General features: G+C 40.2%; 1 protein-coding gene across 7 annotated transcripts in view; it reads left to right on the top strand.

The window, feature by feature from the left end:
- The window catches only part of Fat3 (FAT atypical cadherin 3), a 592,493-nt gene that overhangs the window by 116,261 nt on the left and 454,775 nt on the right, over positions 1–21,457 (top strand). For all 7 annotated transcript variants that reach the window (XM_011242542.3, XM_011242541.3, XM_017313398.2 and 4 more), the window contains exon 2: positions 8,167–11,472. In XM_011242542.3, the coding sequence (XP_011240844.1) occupies positions 8,181–11,472 (3,292 nt within the window). In that variant the 5' untranslated portion in view covers positions 8,167–8,180. The remainder of the gene's footprint in view (positions 1–8,166; positions 11,473–21,457) is intronic.

The raw sequence follows: 21,457 nt of genomic DNA, 5'->3' as shown, positions 1-21,457 counted from the left end.
TACCCCTGAATTTGAAGAATTTACTGATAAACTGGTACTTGACATTAACCAGCGTTGTATGGAAACATTTCCTGCAACTGGGGAGACCATAATAGAGAGTAATCGTAACGCAGTCCTGTGTGGCCATTTCCATCTGAACGAACTGGAACGAACCTAGCTTAATACTGACTGGCTTTGTCTAGTAGGTCACTCTGAGGCAACAAAATGTTTTACAATAATGGCAGCAAGCTAGAAGTTACATTATTAATAAAAAACCGACAAAGTCTTTGGCTAGCTGGCAAAATCAACTGTGGGCTTTGGGATTTCTGTCTTCATGCTGTACAGTGAAACGAGTGATGCGTCCTAGTGAATCAAATATTCTAGTTACTCAGCACAGCTCTCAGGTGGGCACTTGAGACAGCCAAATGGAGAAAATAGAAAATTGGTATTTTTTTAACATCTCAAAGTAATTGAGCTTAATTTTGACTTGGCCTTTGGCTGAGAAAAAATAGATAATATAAATTTTAGAGATATCTGGATTATTCACCAAGCCGCTGCTTCTATGTCATTTGGAAGAATAGTGTATGTATATTCGGTGCTTGCTACTTGTTCACGGGATTAGAACAAAGAAATCATCAGAACTGTGGAGCTAATGTGGTGGGATGTGGGAGAATGCGTATTGGGGCAGTTTCTTGGGACATAATGCTGAAGTTAGTGAAGATGAGAACTTGAGAGCTCATCCAGCATAGAAGCCTGCAGAGTAGGATCTTTGGCCTTCTGTATCACCCAGAGCTCGCCATCCACCACTGTTCCCTCAGCTGTGCTCCACAGCACTGTGTGTGTGTGTGTGTGTGTGTGTAAAGATTAGGCCTTCAGGGTCATAGAAAGGTTTTTAAATTAAGAAATTTGTATCATAGGAATCACAATTCACATGGCGTATGTTTAGAGTACATAAAATTCCTAGTCATGTAAACCAGTGTTTTGATCACTGAGGCACTGTGCTCACTAAAATACAATGTTCTCATAAGATTAGAATGACACTAACAAATTCCTGTCACCTGGCAACATTGCAGTTATCACAGGCTGTGGGGTCTCAGGGATAAGCAGACATGCCCTGCAAGAGGGGTTAAAGGATAGTACACGCATATATGGAGCGTAAGAGTTGGACCTGGTGTTAATAAGTGCCTGTGGTCCTGGGCTATGCATTTGCTGTCACAGTTAGAGGGGGTGCTAATGTCCGTGATTCTGGACTGTGTATTTGCTGTTCTGTACTTTTTGTTTGTTGCTTTAGAATATACTACATTTACTTATGTGCTAAAGTATGCAGCTGAGCAGCCCACCCTGTGAGTCTGCAGCAATCTTAGGTGAGACAACTCATGATTGTGCTTCTCAGGACACATACCAGCTGAAGGGTATATGCCTGTACTTACTGTGTTCTGACTGTGTAACATGGGACTTCTGTAGACTTCAGACTCTATAACCTCACGTCATCCAGTGAAAGCAATGCAAGATAATATTTTATATGTGTCTAAGAGCACTGGAAGAAAAAGTTTTATTTGGAGACACAGCTTAAAGGCTGCAAAGAATTCTAATTTAATTCTCCTTCTGTATTTCTTTGTAAAGTTTTGAGACACAATTCCACTGTGTAGCTCTGGCTGTCCTGGAACTCACTTTGTAGTGCAGGCTGACATCGAACTCACAGAGATTCACCTGTCTCTGACTCCTTGAATGTTGTGCTTAAAGGTGTCTTCTACTATTTCCTGACTTTAATTTAAATCTGTTTACTTATGCCCAGCCACTATTTCCATAAGTCTTCTAAACCACATTGATGACTTATCTCATGTTCATTTTTATTTTTTTAATTTTGATATAATTGCATCCCCCCACAACACACACATACTTGTATAGTTTCCATGGTATCAGAAAGGTATCATACAAATTCCCAGGAAATGGAAACAACCAGTCGTCCTATGTAGATGCACTGCGTGTAATTGGTAAAGACAGCAAGGCAAGCTACGCCTGTAGGGGCAGGGGTAGCAGGCTCACTTTGCTCTTCCCATTGGAGCTTGAAGTCGAGTTCTGTAGTATCCAGACCATTTCAGTTTCACTGCATTAAATCTGTACCTTTTAAAGATACTTTGTCAGACTCCCAAAGAAGGAGAAAAGGTGGACCAGCATTTTCCCAAGCCTGTTCTCTGCCTAGTATGTACTTTGAGTGACGCTTTAATAACTAAAACATAAAAAAGATAATACTACCACTAAGATAGTCAAAGTTCAACTTACCCAGCAGAAGCTCTCCAAGTGGGCCTCATGGGACGGACCCCCTGGGAATTTGTTAGAACTTTAAATTTCTAGACCTACTGGCCCTAAGCCAATCGTCAGAAACTCAGGGAAAGAGCCCAGCAATCTCAGTTCTAACAGGCCAAGAATAACTCTGATGTGCACTAGAAACTGCTGAGATCATTCAAAACTATGTGGTTAAAGTAAGCGCATGTAAAGTAGACCTGCATTACAGACCTGAGAAGTAAGAGGAGGTAGAGCCATGTGGTTCTCCATCATGGAGTCATGTTCACGCTGGAGATCTAAGGTTCCTTTCAGCCATATATGATTCTGCCCATAGTATGAAAGCTGCTGTCTTTCTTTGGTGGTAAAACTACAGTGTTGAGCTAGTTCATTTTAAGATACTTTTGGCTGTGACATTCATTGACTTTGAGTGGGTTTGGTTCAATAGTATCATCATACTGTCTGTGATAGCAATGTCACATTAATGATTTGTGATCCAAGTAGCTACTATCATATCCAGTATTCTTTCTAGGTGCTGTGGGTTTTGCTTATATATTCCTGTGAGCTCTCCTTCCTGTGTTGCCAGCTCATCTTACAGGTTTGGTTTGCCAGGAGCTAGGGTGAAAGGAGGTGTTTCCTGGGCTGCTGCTTAGAGCAACCTTGGGGACTGTGCTCAGGAATGGGTCAGGGATGCAGGTTGGAGGCAAGCCTCTCCCTTTCCCTACCTTAAGGGCTTTGGAACCACGTTTCTTATTAGCCAGTCCCCTCCATCCGGGGTTCTGTGGAAGGAGTACTTCTCTGGTAAGGCTTGTTTCCCTGGGAATGCCTACACACACACACACACACACACACACACACACACACACACACACACGCGCGCACATGAACACAATATAACCATTTTTTTCTGTTTAGGCAGTGTTTAGCATGGGGCAGAAAATATAGTTTTATTCTCCCATATGTCATACAGGAAGTATGTAACTGATTTCATGAACAAGGACTCAGAGTTCAGAGCCCTGCCCAGCAGCCAAGAAACACTGATCAGGCTACTGAAGAGACAGGGCTGAGAAGGTTTCCAAGTGGGCCTCAAAGCTTATGACCACAAAGGGATATCTAACTTGAATTCTTCTGAAATTAAGTCCCAGGGCTGAGAAGAGCTCCCCAATACAGCGTCCTGTCATGAGTTTGAAAGTTTATTATATGAGTCGGGGAGTGCATAGCCAAGCTGTGGCAAGAGCCTGTGACTGGTAATACCCAGACAGGACTCTTCTGTGATGCTCACTTTACCACTGATTTGAATCTGGGGTTTGTGAATGGGAGTTTGCACATGAGGGATGTCCCTCACTGCTAAGGGCAAACCAGTGTTCTTCATTATTTTTGTGTTTGGGTTATTGCTTCTGTAATTATAAAGTCAGTTAGTATTTATGGAATTTTATCTTGTTTGCTTATTCATTGAGATAGGCTCTTGCTCTACAGCCTAAGCTGACCTCAAGCTCTCTATATAGCTCAGGTCAGCCTCCAAAGAACATCCTTTGCTCAACCTTCCAAGTTTGTACTGTGTACAACACTATGCTCACCTTCTGGTAAACGTTGAGAGTAGCCATAGGGTATGTTACAAACTCCATTTTGTAGAACAAGAAAACTGAGACTTAATACTCAGAAAATCTGACTAAGCTTTCTCTGATCATTGGGATGTGGCTACTAGTCTTCATTGACTTGGACCAGAGATGAGGCATCCATTCCTTTGACTTGAGTGTGCCTTTTACTATTGGAGAAGAAAGGAGTAGGTTGTGGATTCTTTCCCGTGACTCAGGAATTATATATTCACTAAAATTGACCTTAGTAAATAATGACTAGTTAAATTCACATACTTAAACTCACTACCAGAAGATGAATACTTCACAGTTTTTAATTAATAGAAGAAACCAAAGTACTGTTAGGTTAAATAAACTTTCATGTTTGCTCATCTAATGACAGAGCTCAGGTTCAAACCCAGGTCATATGTCAAAGGGTATTTTCTGTAACTTGAGGAGCCTTTTGTTGGTGAGAGCTTTGCCACAATGAACATCTGATTGGTAACTGGTCATGTTGGGACAGGTAGGACAGCACACATCTTTCCCATGGGTATCAGTAGGGGATGATGCTGCATGTGTTGACTTTGCTGTATGTTCCACTGTTTTGTGCAATGCACATTTTGAGTTCTTTCTGGAAAACAGACACTTTCAACATGGGTAACTCAGAAAGAAAGAGGGCTTGAGTAGAATAGTTCTTCATGTCGCTTGTTACTGGTTGCAACCTAAAGAGGAGAGCTTTAGGGTGAAGACAGTAACATGAGGTTATAAACTCATCCCTGGATATTCACTTGCTCAAGGCTGTCCCAGTCAGTACTGTAACCTGCCCCAAAGTTTCTAGCATTTGTTCAACCCCTCTAAAGACAGATAGATCTGCATGCTCCTTCGGAGTCCTACACTGAGACCCATGTTCACAGTGAAAAGGCTGTCTGGGAGGCATGCCAGCACTCCCTCTGAAAGACGAATGTCTCCAAGATTGATAGCTCAGTGATCTCTTTAGAGATTGTATAAAAATATTGATTATGTTGCTAAGTTGTAGAAAATGGGCTCTGGGGTTCAGAAATAGCTTCTTTCTTTAAAATAATCCAGAAGCAGTAGAATAAATCAATGCACAGGGTATCCAAGACATCATAGCTATCATAGCTTCACAAACAGCTTTGGATTCCATTTGGAAAGGCCAATACCTTTCTGAAAGTAATAGAAACTGTTATCTTGGCATGCTAAAACAGAAGCTAGGGTTTGCTTGTAGTGTTTACGTTATGATTGTACTGAGTTCCTAACATCTAACACTCTAGTTTTTCTCGAACCTTCGAGGAAGACTGCCAGGCAGCATTTGCGCCAGTTGCAGTTTCAGTTTTCCTTCTTTAAAACCACATATAAAGATGTCATGTGAGATATTTTGGGTTTGACAGCTGAAGCTGACAAAAGTACTCTTGCTTAGTGGGCTTTTTGTTTTGTTTTGTTTTGTTTTGTTTTGTTTTGTTTTTACGTTAAGGCCACTCATTCTCATTCACAAGAGAAGAAAAATAGCAGTGAACTTGCTGAAAGAACAGCTCAATTTTGGAAAGCATCAACTTGGATTAGTTAATTTGAACAGTTGGTTTTACATTTTAACAGCATGCTTTGCTTTGAAGGATTAATAAAGGGCTTTGTACAGGTAGCCACCCTTGAGACATGCAGAGGACCACTTACGAGTAACTGCTCCAGGGTGATCATAGTGAGGCTGAAGGCAGCACCTCCACTGGTCTTAATCATCTTCAAAGAATGACAAGAAGGCCCATCAATGTGCACAGAATATCATGAAAGCTTTTGCAGACTTCAAAGTGTGATTGCTAGAGACAAGGCTACCACACTCGGAGTTTAGCTGTGTGTGCAACACAAAACACAAGTCAAGTTACATCTGAAGTGCCCAGGAGCCAATCAGCATGCTTCTTGAAACTTACTAACTAGCCTTGCTGGCTGCCACACCCCTGGCCTTATTCCTGGCTCTCCGAGTAAAAGCACAGCTCTCGTTTATGTTCTTAGCCTATGAGACAATTCCTGATGACAATCAGGGCAGCTACATGTAACATTAAAAACTTAACTTTTTTTTTTTAAATAAAAGGTTATACCCTTTTTCTGCTTTTCACTACTGTGGTCTGTGCTGCCTAGGAAACTGAGATCTCTGATTGAACTTGCTCCCAGGAATTTAGTATTTTCTAGACACTTCAGCTGGCAATAGTAGCAAAGTACCAGCCTCCCAACAGGAATCCAGTCTCCATAGGCCCACAGTTTTACCTCATTGGAACCAAGTTGAAATGAGGTAGGAAAGTCTAGTGGTCTGGGAAGAAAAACTGTGTTCAAACTAATTCTCTGACACTAGGAGAAGGAAGTTTGATGGTCTTACCTAAAAAATAAAAATAGCAATAATAATAATAATAATAATAATGTGCTTTGCCACCTTTGAATTTGAAAATACTTTATATGCTACAAAAATAATCTGTAATGCTTTAAAATGTTAAACTTCAGTTGGGTTTTTCATTTGTCATAACACGAGTAATATGAACCCAGAAAACAGATAAAGAATTAGAGATGCTAGATGGGTCTATGCTTTTTCATCAATAGTCCTTACCGACTGGTTCAGTCGAAGTAAATCACATCATCTATGTATAACGGTGATGGCTTACAGATGGATTAGCAACAATGAAGGTGCGGTTGAGGAGCACACACACAAGATACATTCAGAAAGGCAAGGATCAGAGGGTCCTCTAAGCTACCTCTATCTGGCAACAATGAGTGAATCAGAGGCTCAACCAAATAAGCTAACTCACTTAGCTGCACATTTCCTAATATGTGACCAGGTAAAATAGTACCTATTGTTCAGTATTAAATGCAGAATAGTAGGAGTCTAGAGAGAATGCTCAATGGTTAAGAGCATTTGCTTTTCTTCCAGAGGACCTGTATCACACAGCTCACAACTATCTGCAACTGCAGTTTCAAAGAATTGGCCATCTCTGACCTCCAAGGTCACCAGTCCTTCTGTGCACACACCCACATGCAGACACACATACCTACACATAATAAGAATAATAAACATAAGTGTATTTTTTAATGTAGCACAGTGAGATTATCTTGCATCCCCATCTCTATTTTGGCACATCCTGAAGGAGACTGTCAGGAACCTGACAGTGCTACTTGAAATAATAGCTCATTCTTAGAATCTCTGAAAAAACAAGCATCAAGATAACCTGGTTTGGCTGCTCCTCGTAAATGGCTTTTTTCCACAAGTATTTGACATATTTTACTGGTAAAAAGAGGGAAATGTTTTTGTCTTTTAATCTGGATGGTCAAGAAACTATGAAAACTGATAAAATTTGGCATTCACTGATGCAAGTAGCTGGAGGTCTCTTATGATTCCTTCCATACTTTTGGGAAAGTACTGTTACCCTCCTTCTGTGATGTGTCATGGCTGAGGAGTGCTGCTTAGATGACGTGGAGCCTTGACAGACTGTCACCTGTGCTTCTTCAAACTGAACCTTATTCCTTCTCTTGACACTCAACTGTCCACTCATTTCCATCAGTAAAGACAATAGAAGCCAATAACACCTTCAAGCAGATCTTTACAAGATTATAATTGTATAAAAGAAATTAAGTAATCATCGGGGAACCACTTTCATTAAAAGAGGTGGGAAGTGAAATAATCTTTCCATACCCCACAGTAGTAGTCATTTTAATGCTAAAGGTGCAACCGTCTGAGTCAATATTTAAATAGAATACTCTCAGATGCATCCTGGACACCTTGTCTTACCTTAGCCCTTCATCTTTATGCATCAAAAAACATACATCTCTTGCCATCATTTTAATTGCTATACCGTAGTTTTAACAATGTACTCAAAGTTATTTAATTTTCTATTGATAGTTTCTTAGTGTCTTTAGCGTCTTTCTTTTGAAATTTGGAACTGTGCTGTAATGAATATATCTAAGAAACTTTCTCGTATAATTGTGGAAAAGGCTACTGTAGGTTAAAATTAAATGCATTTAAGGTCTCCAATTATACATTTCTAAGTTGACCTCTAACATATAATAAATTTGGTGCCCCAAACCAATCTCAACAGTAGTGGGAAAGCGTCACTTAAGGAAGTTCAATCAAGATAAGGTTAAATTCGAATGACTTTGAATTCTTTACTATCTAGTAGCAGTGAATGTTACAATTTTTTGTATTGATGCTTTAATGGAAAGATTTTCTATAATACAGCCTTCTGAACACACTTTTTTCATAACAGTTCTTCTTTATGTTTCTTTCCCTCACTTTCTTCTGAATTAATCTATATCTTTTCTCTGTGTTTACTTCCAGGACGGACATGTGATATGATGAGTGTGACTATGGGACACTGTATGGGCACAAAGCCTCCTTCTTGCATCATTCTCCTGCTCCTGAAGCTGTTTGCCACTGTCTCCCAGGGGTTGCCAGGGACAGGGCCCCTGGGCTTCCACTTTACACACTCCACCTATAATGCTACAGTGTATGAGAACTCAGCAGCGCGGACCTATGTCAACAGCCAGAGCAGAATGGGCATCACCTTAATAGACCTGTCCTGGGATATCAAGTACAGAATAGTGTCTGGTGATGAGGAAGGATTTTTCAAAGCTGAGGAGGTCATCATTGCAGATTTCTGCTTTCTCAGGATAAGAACTAAAGGTGGCAATTCTGCCATATTGAACAGGGAAATCCAAGACAATTATTTATTAATTATAAAAGGTTCAGTCAGAGGAGAAGACTTGGAAGCATGGACCAAAGTGAACATCCAGGTTTTAGACATGAATGACTTGAGGCCTCTGTTTTCACCCACCACCTACTCCGTCACCATCGCAGAAAGCACACCACTCAGGACTAGCGTTGCCCAGGTGACAGCTACAGATGCAGACATCGGTTCCAATGGAGAATTCTACTACTACTTCAAAAACAAGGTTGATCTTTTTTCAGTTCACCCCACAAGTGGTGTCATCTCTTTAAGTGGACGATTAAATTATGATGAAAAGAACAGATACGATCTAGAAATCTTAGCCGTGGACCGGGGGATGAAACTCTATGGCAATAATGGAGTGAGCAGCACTGCCAAACTTTATGTTCACATTGAACGCATAAATGAACATGCTCCCATTATCCATGTGGTCAGTCACACCCCCTTCTCACTGGACAAGGAGCCAACATATGCAGTAGTGACAGTGGATGACCTGGATGAGGGGGCCAATGGAGAGATCGAATCTCTTTCCATTGTGGATGGCGATCCTTTAGAGCAGTTCTTCCTGGCTAAAGAAGGAAAGTGGTTGAATGAGTATAAAGTCAAGGAGAGAAGGCAGGTGGACTGGGAAAGCTTCTCTTATGGCTATAACCTCACCATTCAAGCAAAAGACAAAGGGTCACCTCAGAAGTTTTCAGAATTAAAGACAGTTCACATTGCCAACCCCAGGAGAGACAACACCCCAGTCAGGTTTGAAAAGGATGTCTATGAAGTCAGTATAAGTGAGTTTTCCCCGCCTGGTGTCCTGGTGGCCATAGTCAAGGTAAGTCCTGAGCCACTGGATGTAGAATACAAACTATTGCCTGGTAAGGATTCAGATTACTTCAAAATTAATCCCCGGTCAGGTCTGATTGTCACAGCACAGCCCTTGAATACAGTGAAGAAGGAAGTTTATAAGCTGGAAGTGTCAGACAAGGAAGGAGATGCAAAGGCACAAGTCACCATTGGGATTGAAGACGCCAATGACCACACCCCAGAATTCCAGGAGGCACTGTATGAGACGTTTGTGAATGAGAGTGTTCGTGTTGGTACAAATGTTCTGACCGTGTCTGCCTCTGATAAAGACAAAGGGGAAAATGGCTACATCACCTACAGCATCGCCAGCCTGAACCTTTTACCATTTGCCATTAATCAGTTCACAGGTGTGATCAGCACAACTGAAGAGTTAGACTTTGAATCCTCCCCAGAGACATATAGATTCATTGTTAGAGCCTCTGATTGGGGGTCCCCATACCGCCATGAAAGTGAGGTGAACGTGACCATTCGGGTAGGAAATGTCAATGACAACAGCCCTCTCTTTGAAAAAGTGGCTTGCCAGGGAGTTATTTCATATGACTTTCCTGTTGGGGGTCACATCACAGCCATCTCTGCTATTGATATTGATGAACTTGAACTTGTAAAGTACAAAATCATTTCTGGAAATGAACTTGGGTTTTTTTATTTAAACCCAGACTCTGGTGTTTTGCAGCTTAAGAAGTCACTGATGAATTCTGGCATTAAAAATGGCAATTTTGCCCTCAGAATCACAGCAACTGATGGGGAAAACTTCGCAGACCCCATGGCCATTAACATCTCAGTCCTCCATGGGAAAGTATCTTCAAAGAGCTTCAGTTGCAGAGAAACTCGTGTGGCTCAGAAATTGGCAGAGAAACTACTCATTAAAGCAAAAGCTAATGGGAAACTGAATCTAGAAGATGGATTTCTTGACTTTTATTCAATTAATAGGCAAGGACCACATTTTGACAAGTCTTTTCCCTCTGATGTGGCTGTAAAGGAGGACATGCTGGTTGGAACTAACATCCTGAAGATTAAAGCATATGATGCTGACTCTGGCTTCAACGGGAAGGTACTATTTACAATATCGGATGGAAATACAGACAGCTGCTTCAACATTGATATGGAGACTGGACAACTTAAAGTCCTCATGCCCATGGATCGAGAGCATACAGACCTTTATGTCCTCAACATAACCATCTATGACCTTGGAAAGCCACAGAAGTCATCATGGCGATTGCTGACTGTCAATGTGGAGGATGCTAATGACAATAACCCAGTTTTTCTTCAGGACAGCTACTCAGTCAGCATTCTTGAAAGTTCAAGTATTGGCACGGAGATTATTCAAGTGGAAGCAAGAGACAAAGACTTGGGTTCTAATGGTGAGGTAATGTATTCAGTCTTGACCGACACACACCAGTTTATCATCAATAGCTCAACTGGGATTGTTTATATAGCTGATCAGTTGGACAGAGAATCCAAAGCCAACTATTCTTTGAAAATAGAAGCCAGGGACAAAGCAGAAAGTGGCCAGCAGCTGTTTTCTGTTGTCACTCTGAAGATCTTTCTGGATGATGTCAATGACTGCTCTCCAGCTTTTATTCCCAGTAGCTACAGCGTGAAGGTCCTTGAAGATCTTCCTGTTGGTACAGTCATTGCTTGGCTTGAAACTCAGGATCCTGACCTTGGATTGGGGGGTCAAGTACGTTACTCTTTGGTCAATGACTATAATGGGAGATTTGAAGTAGACAAAGCAAGTGGTGCCATCCGCTTGAGCAAAGAGTTAGACTATGAGAAGCAGCAATTCTACAACCTGACAGTCAGGGCCAAAGACAAAGGGCGGCCTGTCTCTCTGTCATCAGTTTCCTTTGTTGAGGTGGAGGTGGTAGATGTCAATGAAAACCTTCATACACCCTATTTCCCAGACTTTGCTGTTGTTGGATCTGTAAAAGAAAACTCACGGATTGGAACAAGCGTGCTGCAGGTGACTGCCCATGATGAGGATTCTGGTAGGGATGGAGAGATCCAGTACTCTATCAGAGATGGCAGTGGTCTTGGGAGGTTCAACATAGATGATGAGAGTGGTAAGTTTAATCTTCTGTGCTGAATGTGTTCTTCTACTTCTTCTTCTTCTTAGCAGCATTGGAGAAGGTGTGAACCAGGGCATTGGAGCAGATGGGGAAGTCTCCATTTGAGTAGAAATGACATGTCTTAGAATGGCTTGGTTTCTAAGTAGATTCATTTACACAGTGACAGTCACAGTGCTCAGTGAGTCTCCTATCTGTGTTGTGTTTTTCCTTGCTCAGCATGTCTGTTAGGAGGTTATCTTCTGAGAAGCAACATCATTGTTGCCCCTGGTGATTGTATTCCTGACCTCAACCAAATGGATGATCCTGGTGCAGTAATTGCATTTGAATTGGCTTTAAATTAGAAGTGTGAAATTGATTTTTGAATGCATCTTATATATGAATCTTTCCCTTTACGGTAAAGCTTTGCTGTTGGGAATTGTTGCCTGGTTTTTCGTGTTGAACTGGTACATCCAGCCCTTGAAAAGTGGGTATTCATATTCTGTGTCCCTCATCAACACATTGGCAAGTGGCCTGAAAAGCATTTCTACAAAACACTCATGTCATAAATTCTATTTATGAAGAGTTGTTTGTAAAACATTTGTGAATGTAAATACTTTATTCTTATATCTTTCTTCTTTTATTGAAAATGGGAATTTTAAAATATAGTATATCTTTTTTTTTTCTTTTTGGTTTTTCGAGACAGGGTTTCTCTGTATAGCTCTGGCTGTCCTGGAACTCACTTTGTAGACCAGGCTGGCCTCGAACTCAGAAATCCGCCTGCCTCTGCCTCCCAAGTGCTGGGATTAAAGGCGTGCACCACCACGCCCGGCAATATAGTATATCTTAATTATGGGGTTTATCCTTCCTCTCCTCCAGCTTTTCCCCTCCTCCCCAGCTCTCCACTCATCTGGATCTACCCCCTTTCTGTCTCTCATTAGAAAATAAACAGTCAGGCTGGAGAGATGGATCAGCAGTTCAGAGCACTGACTGCTCTTCCAGAGGTCCTAAGTTCAATTCCCAGAAACTACATGGTGGCTCACAACCACCTGTAATAGAATCTGATGCCCTCCATCTTCTGGTGTGCCAGAAGAGAGCAATGGTGTACTCCTGTACATAAGGGTGATGCTGTAGGAGGACCAGCAGTCTGAATTAATCTGAACTCTGAGACTGGACCACCAAGCAGGGAGCACACACCAGCTGATATGAGGCCCCCAATACACATATAGTAGAGGACTGCTGGATCTGTGTTCATTCAGAGATGGTGTACCTAACCCTCAAGAGATTGGAGGCCCCAGGGAGTTTAGAGGTCAGGTGTGGTGGGGGGTGGGGACATCTATGTGAAGACAGGAGTGTGGGGAGGAGGTGTGGGATGTGGAGCAGTTGGAGAGTGGCTGGAGTCGGGTAGGGGCAAATAAAATATGAAGTGTAAAAAATTAATTAATTAAAAAAGAAAACATAAAAAATGTGAAAAAATAAAGTCTTCTAAGAAATAATGATAAAATAAAATAAGATAAAACAAAAGCAAACACACTAGAATAGAGCAAAATAAGCAAATAGAAAGAGCCCAAGAAAAGACAGATACAAGGAACAGCTATAGATACACAGACCCACTCAGTTTGCACACCAGGAATCCCATAAAAACACAGCATAGGAAGCCATAACACATATGCAAAAGACTTGTAGTATAAAAAAGAGAGAGAAAGTAAATAAAAAATAAAATGAGATTAAACAAAGAAGAAAAAGTTCTGACATTAGATTATGAGACAAGGGACCTCAAAAGAGGCCACTGAGTTCTCTTTCTGTTGACCATCTACTGTGGGACATGTGGCCTAATCTTAAAAGTAGTTTGTCCTACCTGGGGATTCATCACATATAAAGTTACCAAATCCAGACACTATTGTGGATGCCAAGAAGTGTATGCTGAAAGGAGCCTAATATGGCTGTCTCCTGAGAGGCCCTGCCAGTGCCTTACAAATATATAGGTGGACATTAGCAGCCAACCATTGGACTTAGCACCGAGTCCCAAATAGGGGAGTTAGAGAAGGGATTGAAGGAGTCGAATGGGTTTGCAACTCCATAGGAAGAAAAATAATATCAACCAACCAGACCCCCCAGAACTCCCAGGACTAAGCCATCAACAAAGGAGTACACATGGTTTTCCAGCTACATAGGTAGCACAGGGTGGTCTTGTCATGCATCAATGGAAGGAGAGGTCCTTGGTCCTATGAAGGCTCAATAGGTGCCCCAATATAGGTGAATGGAGGGCAGGGAGGTGGGAGTGGGTGGGTGTGTGGAGGAACACCCTCATAGAAGCAGGGGGAGGGAGGATGGCATAGGGGGCTTCTGGGGGGGGGAGGGAAACCGGGAAAGGGGATAACATTTGAAATGTAAGTAAAAAAAAGAAAAGAGGATAGTTTTCCCAGGGAAACTCCCTTGAAGACAACTAAGTTATCATTTACAAGTGGATTTTAATTATAGGTAGCTTCTGGGTTAGGGATGGAGACACTTCTTCTTTTAGCTCTGGGACCCCATCTACTTTAGACCATTGCAGCCCCTGTGCATACCACCTCCATCTCTGTGAGTTCACATGTGTATCAGTGATGTTGTGCTCAGAAGACCTTGTTTCTTTGGTGTTCTCATCCCCTCTGGCTGTTAACATTCTTTCCACCTCCTCTTCTAAAGGGTTCCTTGAGAATCAAGGGGAGGGAATTGATGGAGATATACCATTTAGGGCTGAGCGTTTCCAGGACTCTCATTCTCTGGATATTGTCTAACTATAGGTCTCTGTATTTTTTTTCCCATCTGCTGCAGAAGGAAACATCTCTGACAAAGGCTGAGCAAGACACTGATCTACTAGTATTGCTGAAAGTCATTAGGAGTCATTTTATTTCTCCTTTCTTTTAATAGAATGGTAGTATTTGGTTTTACCCAAGGTTCCTGGGCTACCTAGTCTCTTGTTCCTGGCCATTCAAGCAATACTGGGTACAGATTCCATCTCATAGATCCTGGCTTAAGTCAAATTAGACATTGGTTGGATACTTCCATAAGCTTTATGCCACCCTATCATTAGCATAGCTTGCAGGCAGAACACTGTCATACACCAAAGGATTTGTACCTGGATTAACGTTTATAGGTCTCTTTTTGTCATGTTCTAAGTAACTTCTGGTGTTTAAAAATAACAGTCTGTAAGGGTGACAATTTTCTGCAAACACCAGAGGAACTTCTCCATGTCCAATGAGTTGTGTGTCTTCAACAAGAGTGTGTTTCTCTCAGTTTGTGAAGAGCAACTTATAGCCTTAGCAACAGCCTGGGTTGTTTGGAGTTTCCCATTGGACCCATTTGGCCAATAACTCAGATCCAATCCAACGCTAGAACTGCAAGCTTCATTTGGTGATAAGAGATGTCCAGTTGGCACATTGACCCCTCTGTTATTTGACATTTTATTTAGATTCCCTTCATGTATGTATATTTTTTGCAAAGCTTCCGCTATATTAGATTCCCACACTAGCCCTCAAGCAGCCCTTAATCTTAGCTCTCTCTATGTATTCCTTCCCTCATTCTTATTTTCCTCCCCTCCCCACTTGATCCTCCCACTCCAGTTCCTCTTCTTGTCCTTTCATAACTATCTATTCTGTTTTTCTTTCTTAGGCTGTTCTATATGCCACCCAAGTCCCTTACTCAATATCTAGTTTCTGTGGCTTGTAAGTTATTACCTGGTTATCACTGATTTAACAACTAATAGCTACTTGTAAGTGAATACATACCACATTTGTCTTTTGGGGTCTAGTTGTTTCACTCAAGATGACTTTTTTTTCTAGCCCCATTTCTAAGAATTTCCCTTTTTTAATGGAAAAGTAATATTCAATTGTGAATATATAATTTATTTCTTTATCTATTCATAAGTTAAGGGACTTCTAGTTTGTTTCTGATTTATGGCTATTATAGAGCAGCAGTGAACATGGTTGAGCTAGTATTTTTGTGGTAGGATGAAGCATCTTTTGAGCATATTTCAACAGTGGTATGACTGGATCTTAAAGGGAGATGAACTCCCAACTTCCTAAGGAAACACCACCCTGATTTTCAAATTAGTTGTACAACTTTGGACTCCTACTAGCAATGAATGAGTGTTCCAATGGATGAATTACTAAAAATCCTTCACAGCAGGAGCTATCTGTCACTTATTTTATTGATTTTTAGCTATTCTGACTGGTGAAAGAGGAAACCTCAAAATAGTTTTGATTTTAATTTCCCTGATGTCTAAGTACGTTGAAGACACTCAGCCATTTGAGTTTCTGCTTTTGAGAGTTGTCTGTTTAGACCTGTATCAGCTTGTAATTGGGTTATTTGTTTTCTTAATATCTAGTTTTTTTTAACTCTTTATATATTTTGAATTTTAGCCCTTTATCAGGTGTATAGTTGTCAAAACTCTCATAGGTTGCCACTCTGTCTGCACGATGGTGTCCTTTTCCGTCCAGAAGCCTCTCAGTGTCATTGTATCTATTTATCAACTCTTAGACTTAGTGGCTGTGGAGATTGGGCTTGGTTTAGAAAGTCTTTTCTATGTTACTGATTTCAAGAATATTCCCAACTTTCTTTTTTCCCTCCCTCCCTTCCTTCCTTCCTTCCTTCCTTCCTTCCTTCCTTTTTTCCTTCCTTCCTTTTTCCCTTCCTTCCTTTTTTCCTTCCTTCCTTTTTTCCTTCCTTCCTTCCTTTTTTCCTTCCTTCCTTTTTTCCTTCCTTTCTTTTTGCCTTCCTTCCTTCCTTCCTTCCTTCCTTCCTTCCTTCCCTTCTTCCCTCCCTCCCTCCCTCCCTCCCTCCCTCCCTCCTTCTTTCTTTCTTTCTTTCTTTCCTTCCTTCTTTCTTTCTTTCTTTCTTTCCTTCTTCCTTCCTTCCTTCCTTCCTTCCTTCCCTCCCTCCTTCCTTCCTTCCTTCCTTCCTTCTTTCTTTCTTTCTTTCTTTCTTTCTTTCTTTCTTTCTTTCTTTCTTTCTTTCTGCTTTCCTTCCTTCCTTCCTTTCATTATTTCTTTTTTCTTTTCTTCTATTTTTTATCAGATTCAGTGTATCTGGTGTTGTGTTGAGTTGTGGATGAGTTTTGTGCAGAGTAATATATATGGGTTTATTTGGATTCATCTACATGCAGACATCCAGTTTGACCAGCACTATTTGTTGACAATATTGTCTTTTTTTTTTTTTCCAGTGTGTATTTCGGCTTCTTTATCAAAATCAGATGTCCATACGTGTATGAAATTTTGCCTCAGTCTTCAATTTGATAGCATTGATCTAGGTGTCTAACTGTGTGCCAATACCATCCTGACCATCTCACTATAGCTTTGTGGTACATGTTGGGATCAGGGATGATGATTCCTTCAGCACTTCTTTTATTATTTGGGATTTTTAAAGCTATGCTGGAATTTTTATATAACTCATTATTTATAATAGTGAATTTCAAAGATATTTTAGAATAAAGATCAAATTTGGCAAATATTTCATTTCCAAAATCTATTTATGTACCTTCCATCATATATACCAGCATAATTTTTAAAATGTTTCTTATGATTATCATTTGTATAAATATATATGTGTGTCTGGGCACATGTGTATGTGTATATGTTTGTGAAAGTTACAAATTCCTTTCCATGTGCAAGTACATACGTACATCTGTATGTAGGAGTATGTGTTGCGTGCATGTGTGTGTATGTATCTTCTGTTGTTAACACCACATATTCTTCTATTATTAGTAGAATGTAAAAATCTCAAAAGAGGAAAATACATCTGCTCTATTTTTCTACATATGATGATATTAGTTTGTTTTGTTTTTAAACCAAATTCATATATAATAACTAACTTTCTACAACAATCAGAGAATTGCTTGTCTCCTATCTTATTTAGTCTGGGATGCTAAAAAGGCCCCTACAACCATGGGTGGCTTTAATAGACATTTATTTCTTATACATGTTCTTGCTGGAAACGTGAAATCAGTGTGCACACATGGACAAGGCAGAGACCTTCTTCTGGACTTGTAGACTGTCGTGTTCTTGCTTTGTCCTTAAGGAGGGGCTTTAGTTTCCTCCTGCAATATGCATTTTTAGCTTGTGACTCACGATGATGTCAATAAGAGGTTATATACTTAATTTATTAATTACTTCTATCTAAGCTATAGCAAGTTTTTCAATTAGGAAGCTACATCTTGGACTTGATTAAAAGAGTCAAGAGCATGGAAGTTTCTGCCCATGAGTTGTGCAGGTTATTTTTTTACTTGAGTTTTTAATTTAGAAAATGACTCCAAATATTTAATATCTTGCTAGAAATGCCCTACCAAACAAATAAAAAGACTTCAGTAGCTCATATCTGTTCCCTTGTATTCTAAACTTAGTGAAATAGATTTTTTTTCAGTTATAAAAATAATGTCAATTGTACTGTAACAGTACTTGATGAATTAAAAATGCATTTGATGTGAACATTAACTTCCTTGAGTCAAAGCTAAGTGAATTGTGAAGATCACCTTTATGCTAACTGGGGAATCAAGTCAGACCATGTACCTTGGCCTCCTGAGAATGAACATGGTACTCTCTTTCTCCACAGATGTTGTTTGTTTCTGAGATCTGTTTTCTCAGAGCCTCTTTTAGTTTACAAAAGTGGAGCAGTGTCTCTTTCCCCTTTCATTTCATTCTTTTCTCTTAGATAATAAAACTTCCTCCACCCCCTTTATATTATAGAAATTATGTCTGGTTGTGTAACTGAGATTGCATGTTTAAAGAAGAGAATTCCCATAAAATATTCTGTACCCCATCCCTTCCTTGTATCTCACTAACTCTAGCTTTCAGAATCTAAGCCCAGGATCTCCTGAATAATTACTGTGTGCACTCGTGCCAGGTACAGAGAAATGAGAGGTTTTTCAACAAAGAATTCATAACCATGTAGCTCTGAGGCTCATGTGATTCTTGAAGGATCCATTGACTCCTTGCTTTTAGATACTGAAAGCATTACTAAAACCAAGGCTCAGGACATGGTTTTTGGGCCTGGCTGCAGACTCAGGCCTAACTAAACTCTACTGCTGAAGGCAGACATGACTTCGGCTTGCTTGGATTTTTGTCTTTTAAAACTTTTAACTCAACTGCCAAGGTTGCTTAGTGGTTTGGATTACTTACCAGCTTTCAGATTTGGAGCAAGAATCCTAGGGATTTTTTCACAATCTATGATCCCTGGCAAGATCTCAGACTGTGAGTGAGTAGATCTCGGGTGAACTGAGAAACTTAATGCCAGTTCTCTAAGCTTTCCTGCTGCGCAGGACTTCCAAGGACTGCTCTAGCCCTGGGATCCGGGGAAATGGGCTGGCAATCTGTATTTTTCCCTTACGGTCTTTTTAATTTTTTTTCTTCATCCTTTTGAATGGCAGATTTAGTTCAGGTGCTAGGTACATTGTACATTTCTTTTCTAATCAAATTTTACAATCCAAATAAACCTTTTATTATTCCTCAGTGACAATCTTTTTCTGAATGTCTTTCTTATGGTTCCTAAACCTGTATGTGCTTCAATAATTACGGATGTTTCAGCCATATAAAAGAGAGATGCTGGAGTTAGTTGAAGCCTTCCTAGATTTATGTTCTTGACTCTTTGGTGCTTAGCATACAAAACCACACCTTTGAAATCCTTTACCATGCATGGGCATTTATGAAATGTTTAATAATATTCATGGTAGCTGGATTAACTCTCCTCATGCTACATTGAGTCTGATCACAATTTAAACCACCAGTGTGCAAGATGCAATTTAATCAGAATTTCCTTCACAAAGAATGGATTCTTATTCTTTTCCACATCAATAATCCATATTCTTGACTACTCAGAGGTATCAAATAGTCTAGGAAGAGCACAATGCATGTTTGAAACTGGGACTTTCTATTAGATTGTTTTGTTAACTACAATCTACAACATAGATTTCCCTAATTTGTTTACCTGAGGTTAATTAAAGAAATATTTAATCAAGACAAATGATTTCCATTTTGGGACTTTAATCAGTGATGATTGAAAAGGCATTATATTACCTAGTGTTAGCATTCATTTCTTTCACTCATTGAGGCTCTATAAAGGACTAGTCTTGGGATTTTAAAATATTACCTGTCATCATCACAGCCATCCACAAGGTGTTTCTGAAGGCTTGCCTAGTCAAGGTCATGTGTCACTAACATGATAGGATCATTAGCAGTTCAGATATTTGAACTCCAGCAGGAACAGATGCTAGATTTACAGCATTTACACCATTTCCCTTCCTGCTCCAACAAGCCATCATGCAGCCCCTATGTCTTATTCACAAGAAGGTCTTCACAGAGACTCACGAAGAGTCTACACAGAACCTTCTCATATTCTAAAAGTGAGAACATATCTCAAGGAGAAGCCCAGCACTGACCTGGGACACAGGGATAGTTTGAAAGTGTCTGCAAGTCAGCATCAACCTGGAGTCCATATGTTGGAAACTAATAGCCTGAGGGGGCAGTGTGAAAATGTGGGTTTTGTGGGAAACAAATCATGAGGGCCTCACCCTCAAAAATGGGATTAATAATCTAGGACAGTATCACAAGAGAACTTCCTTCCCCTAATATCATGTTAGGGTTCCAATGAAGCTATTTCTGAGGAATGGGTATACACCATAACTTGGGTCTGTTTTCACCTTGATTAAGCAGTATATTTGTGTTTGTTCATAAACTACCCAGTGTAAGATGCTTTGGTAAGCACCTTTCCTAAGGGAGAGAAATGCAAATAAATCATTACTGAATGATAGCACAATGAGACAGTGATGAGAACAGTCACTATTGTCGCTGCCTCTCTAATCAAGTAACACTGGGCACACATTACTGATAGAAAGATATGCAGGTGTAAGGTGTGGACCTTTCCTAGTGGTGGCCTTTCAAAATATTCCACAACAGCAATGCTAATATTTTAGAACACTATGTGTTCATGTGCCACATTCTTCATAAGACACTCATATATGTGATCATACTTGGAAGTCCCAGGAGACAGGATTCATTTCCTCTGGGTTTTGCACGTATGATGTTGCAGGGGACACTCACATGCACCCTACATCCATCTTGACCTTTTCCTGTATTCAGGCTCTATGCAGCATTTCTCCAACTTGTCTGGACAAAGAATGCTTTTTTATTTCACTTTTTAATTTTTTATTTGTTTTTAGGGAATCTGTAGAAGCTAGCGAACTAATATATGTCTATATTTAATTTTATGTTCCAGACAAGGATCTGAGACATTAATTACTGGAAAAGTAATTACTCTTTTGAACAATGTATTTCAACAATCAAGAAATAAAACTCCATAGTTTCATAGGTACCTTCATGTGAGTGAGTTCTCTCCCATTTGACTCTTGAGATCCACAGTGCCATGTATCTTGTGTGTGTCCAGACTATTAGCCCATTTCTGCTTATGTTCTCTAACTCAAGATTGAGAAGGAGAAGGAGTGTCAGGATATTTCTTCGTTTGACTCTTTGCACATTAGACATTGTGGATGTCCCTTGATGGATGGGCAGCCTGCTATTACTAATCCTATCAAATATAAACCATTGACTTTCCTTACCCTCCACCCATACCTGTGTATTCAGTAGATGCTTCTCCTTCAGCTTAGCAATGCGTGCTGTCTGCTCTTTTTCCAGGAACCCAACTAGAATATCCTTCTTAAATAAATGTTTTAAAAACAGATTTAACTATATTTTGAGGACTATTTCTTCCAATTTTTATAAAATGTGGTTTCTATAACTACGTTATGATTGGGGCCCTGGGGAAACAGTAGAGGTGATAGCTATCTATTTTATAGGAAGGAGAATAAGCAGGAGGGCTTCATCTTGCTATCTAACTCTTTCCCTATTTCTCTGCTCCATGAGTGGATACTTTTTACTGTGTTAGAGACCTAGTCCCACCAGCTGAAAAAGAAAGCGGTTCAATGAACAGTAGAGCAACCTAAATATCTCAAACTGTCCATCATTTTCATGTTGTGCTT

The sequence above is a fragment of the Mus musculus genome, chromosome 9, assembly GCF_000001635.26.
Source record: "Mus musculus strain C57BL/6J chromosome 9, GRCm38.p6 C57BL/6J".
NCBI classification, from domain to species: Eukaryota; Metazoa; Chordata; class Mammalia; order Rodentia; family Muridae; genus Mus; species Mus musculus.
Note: the sequence above shows the minus strand (reverse complement) of the source record. Positions and strands in the feature narration are given on the sequence as shown.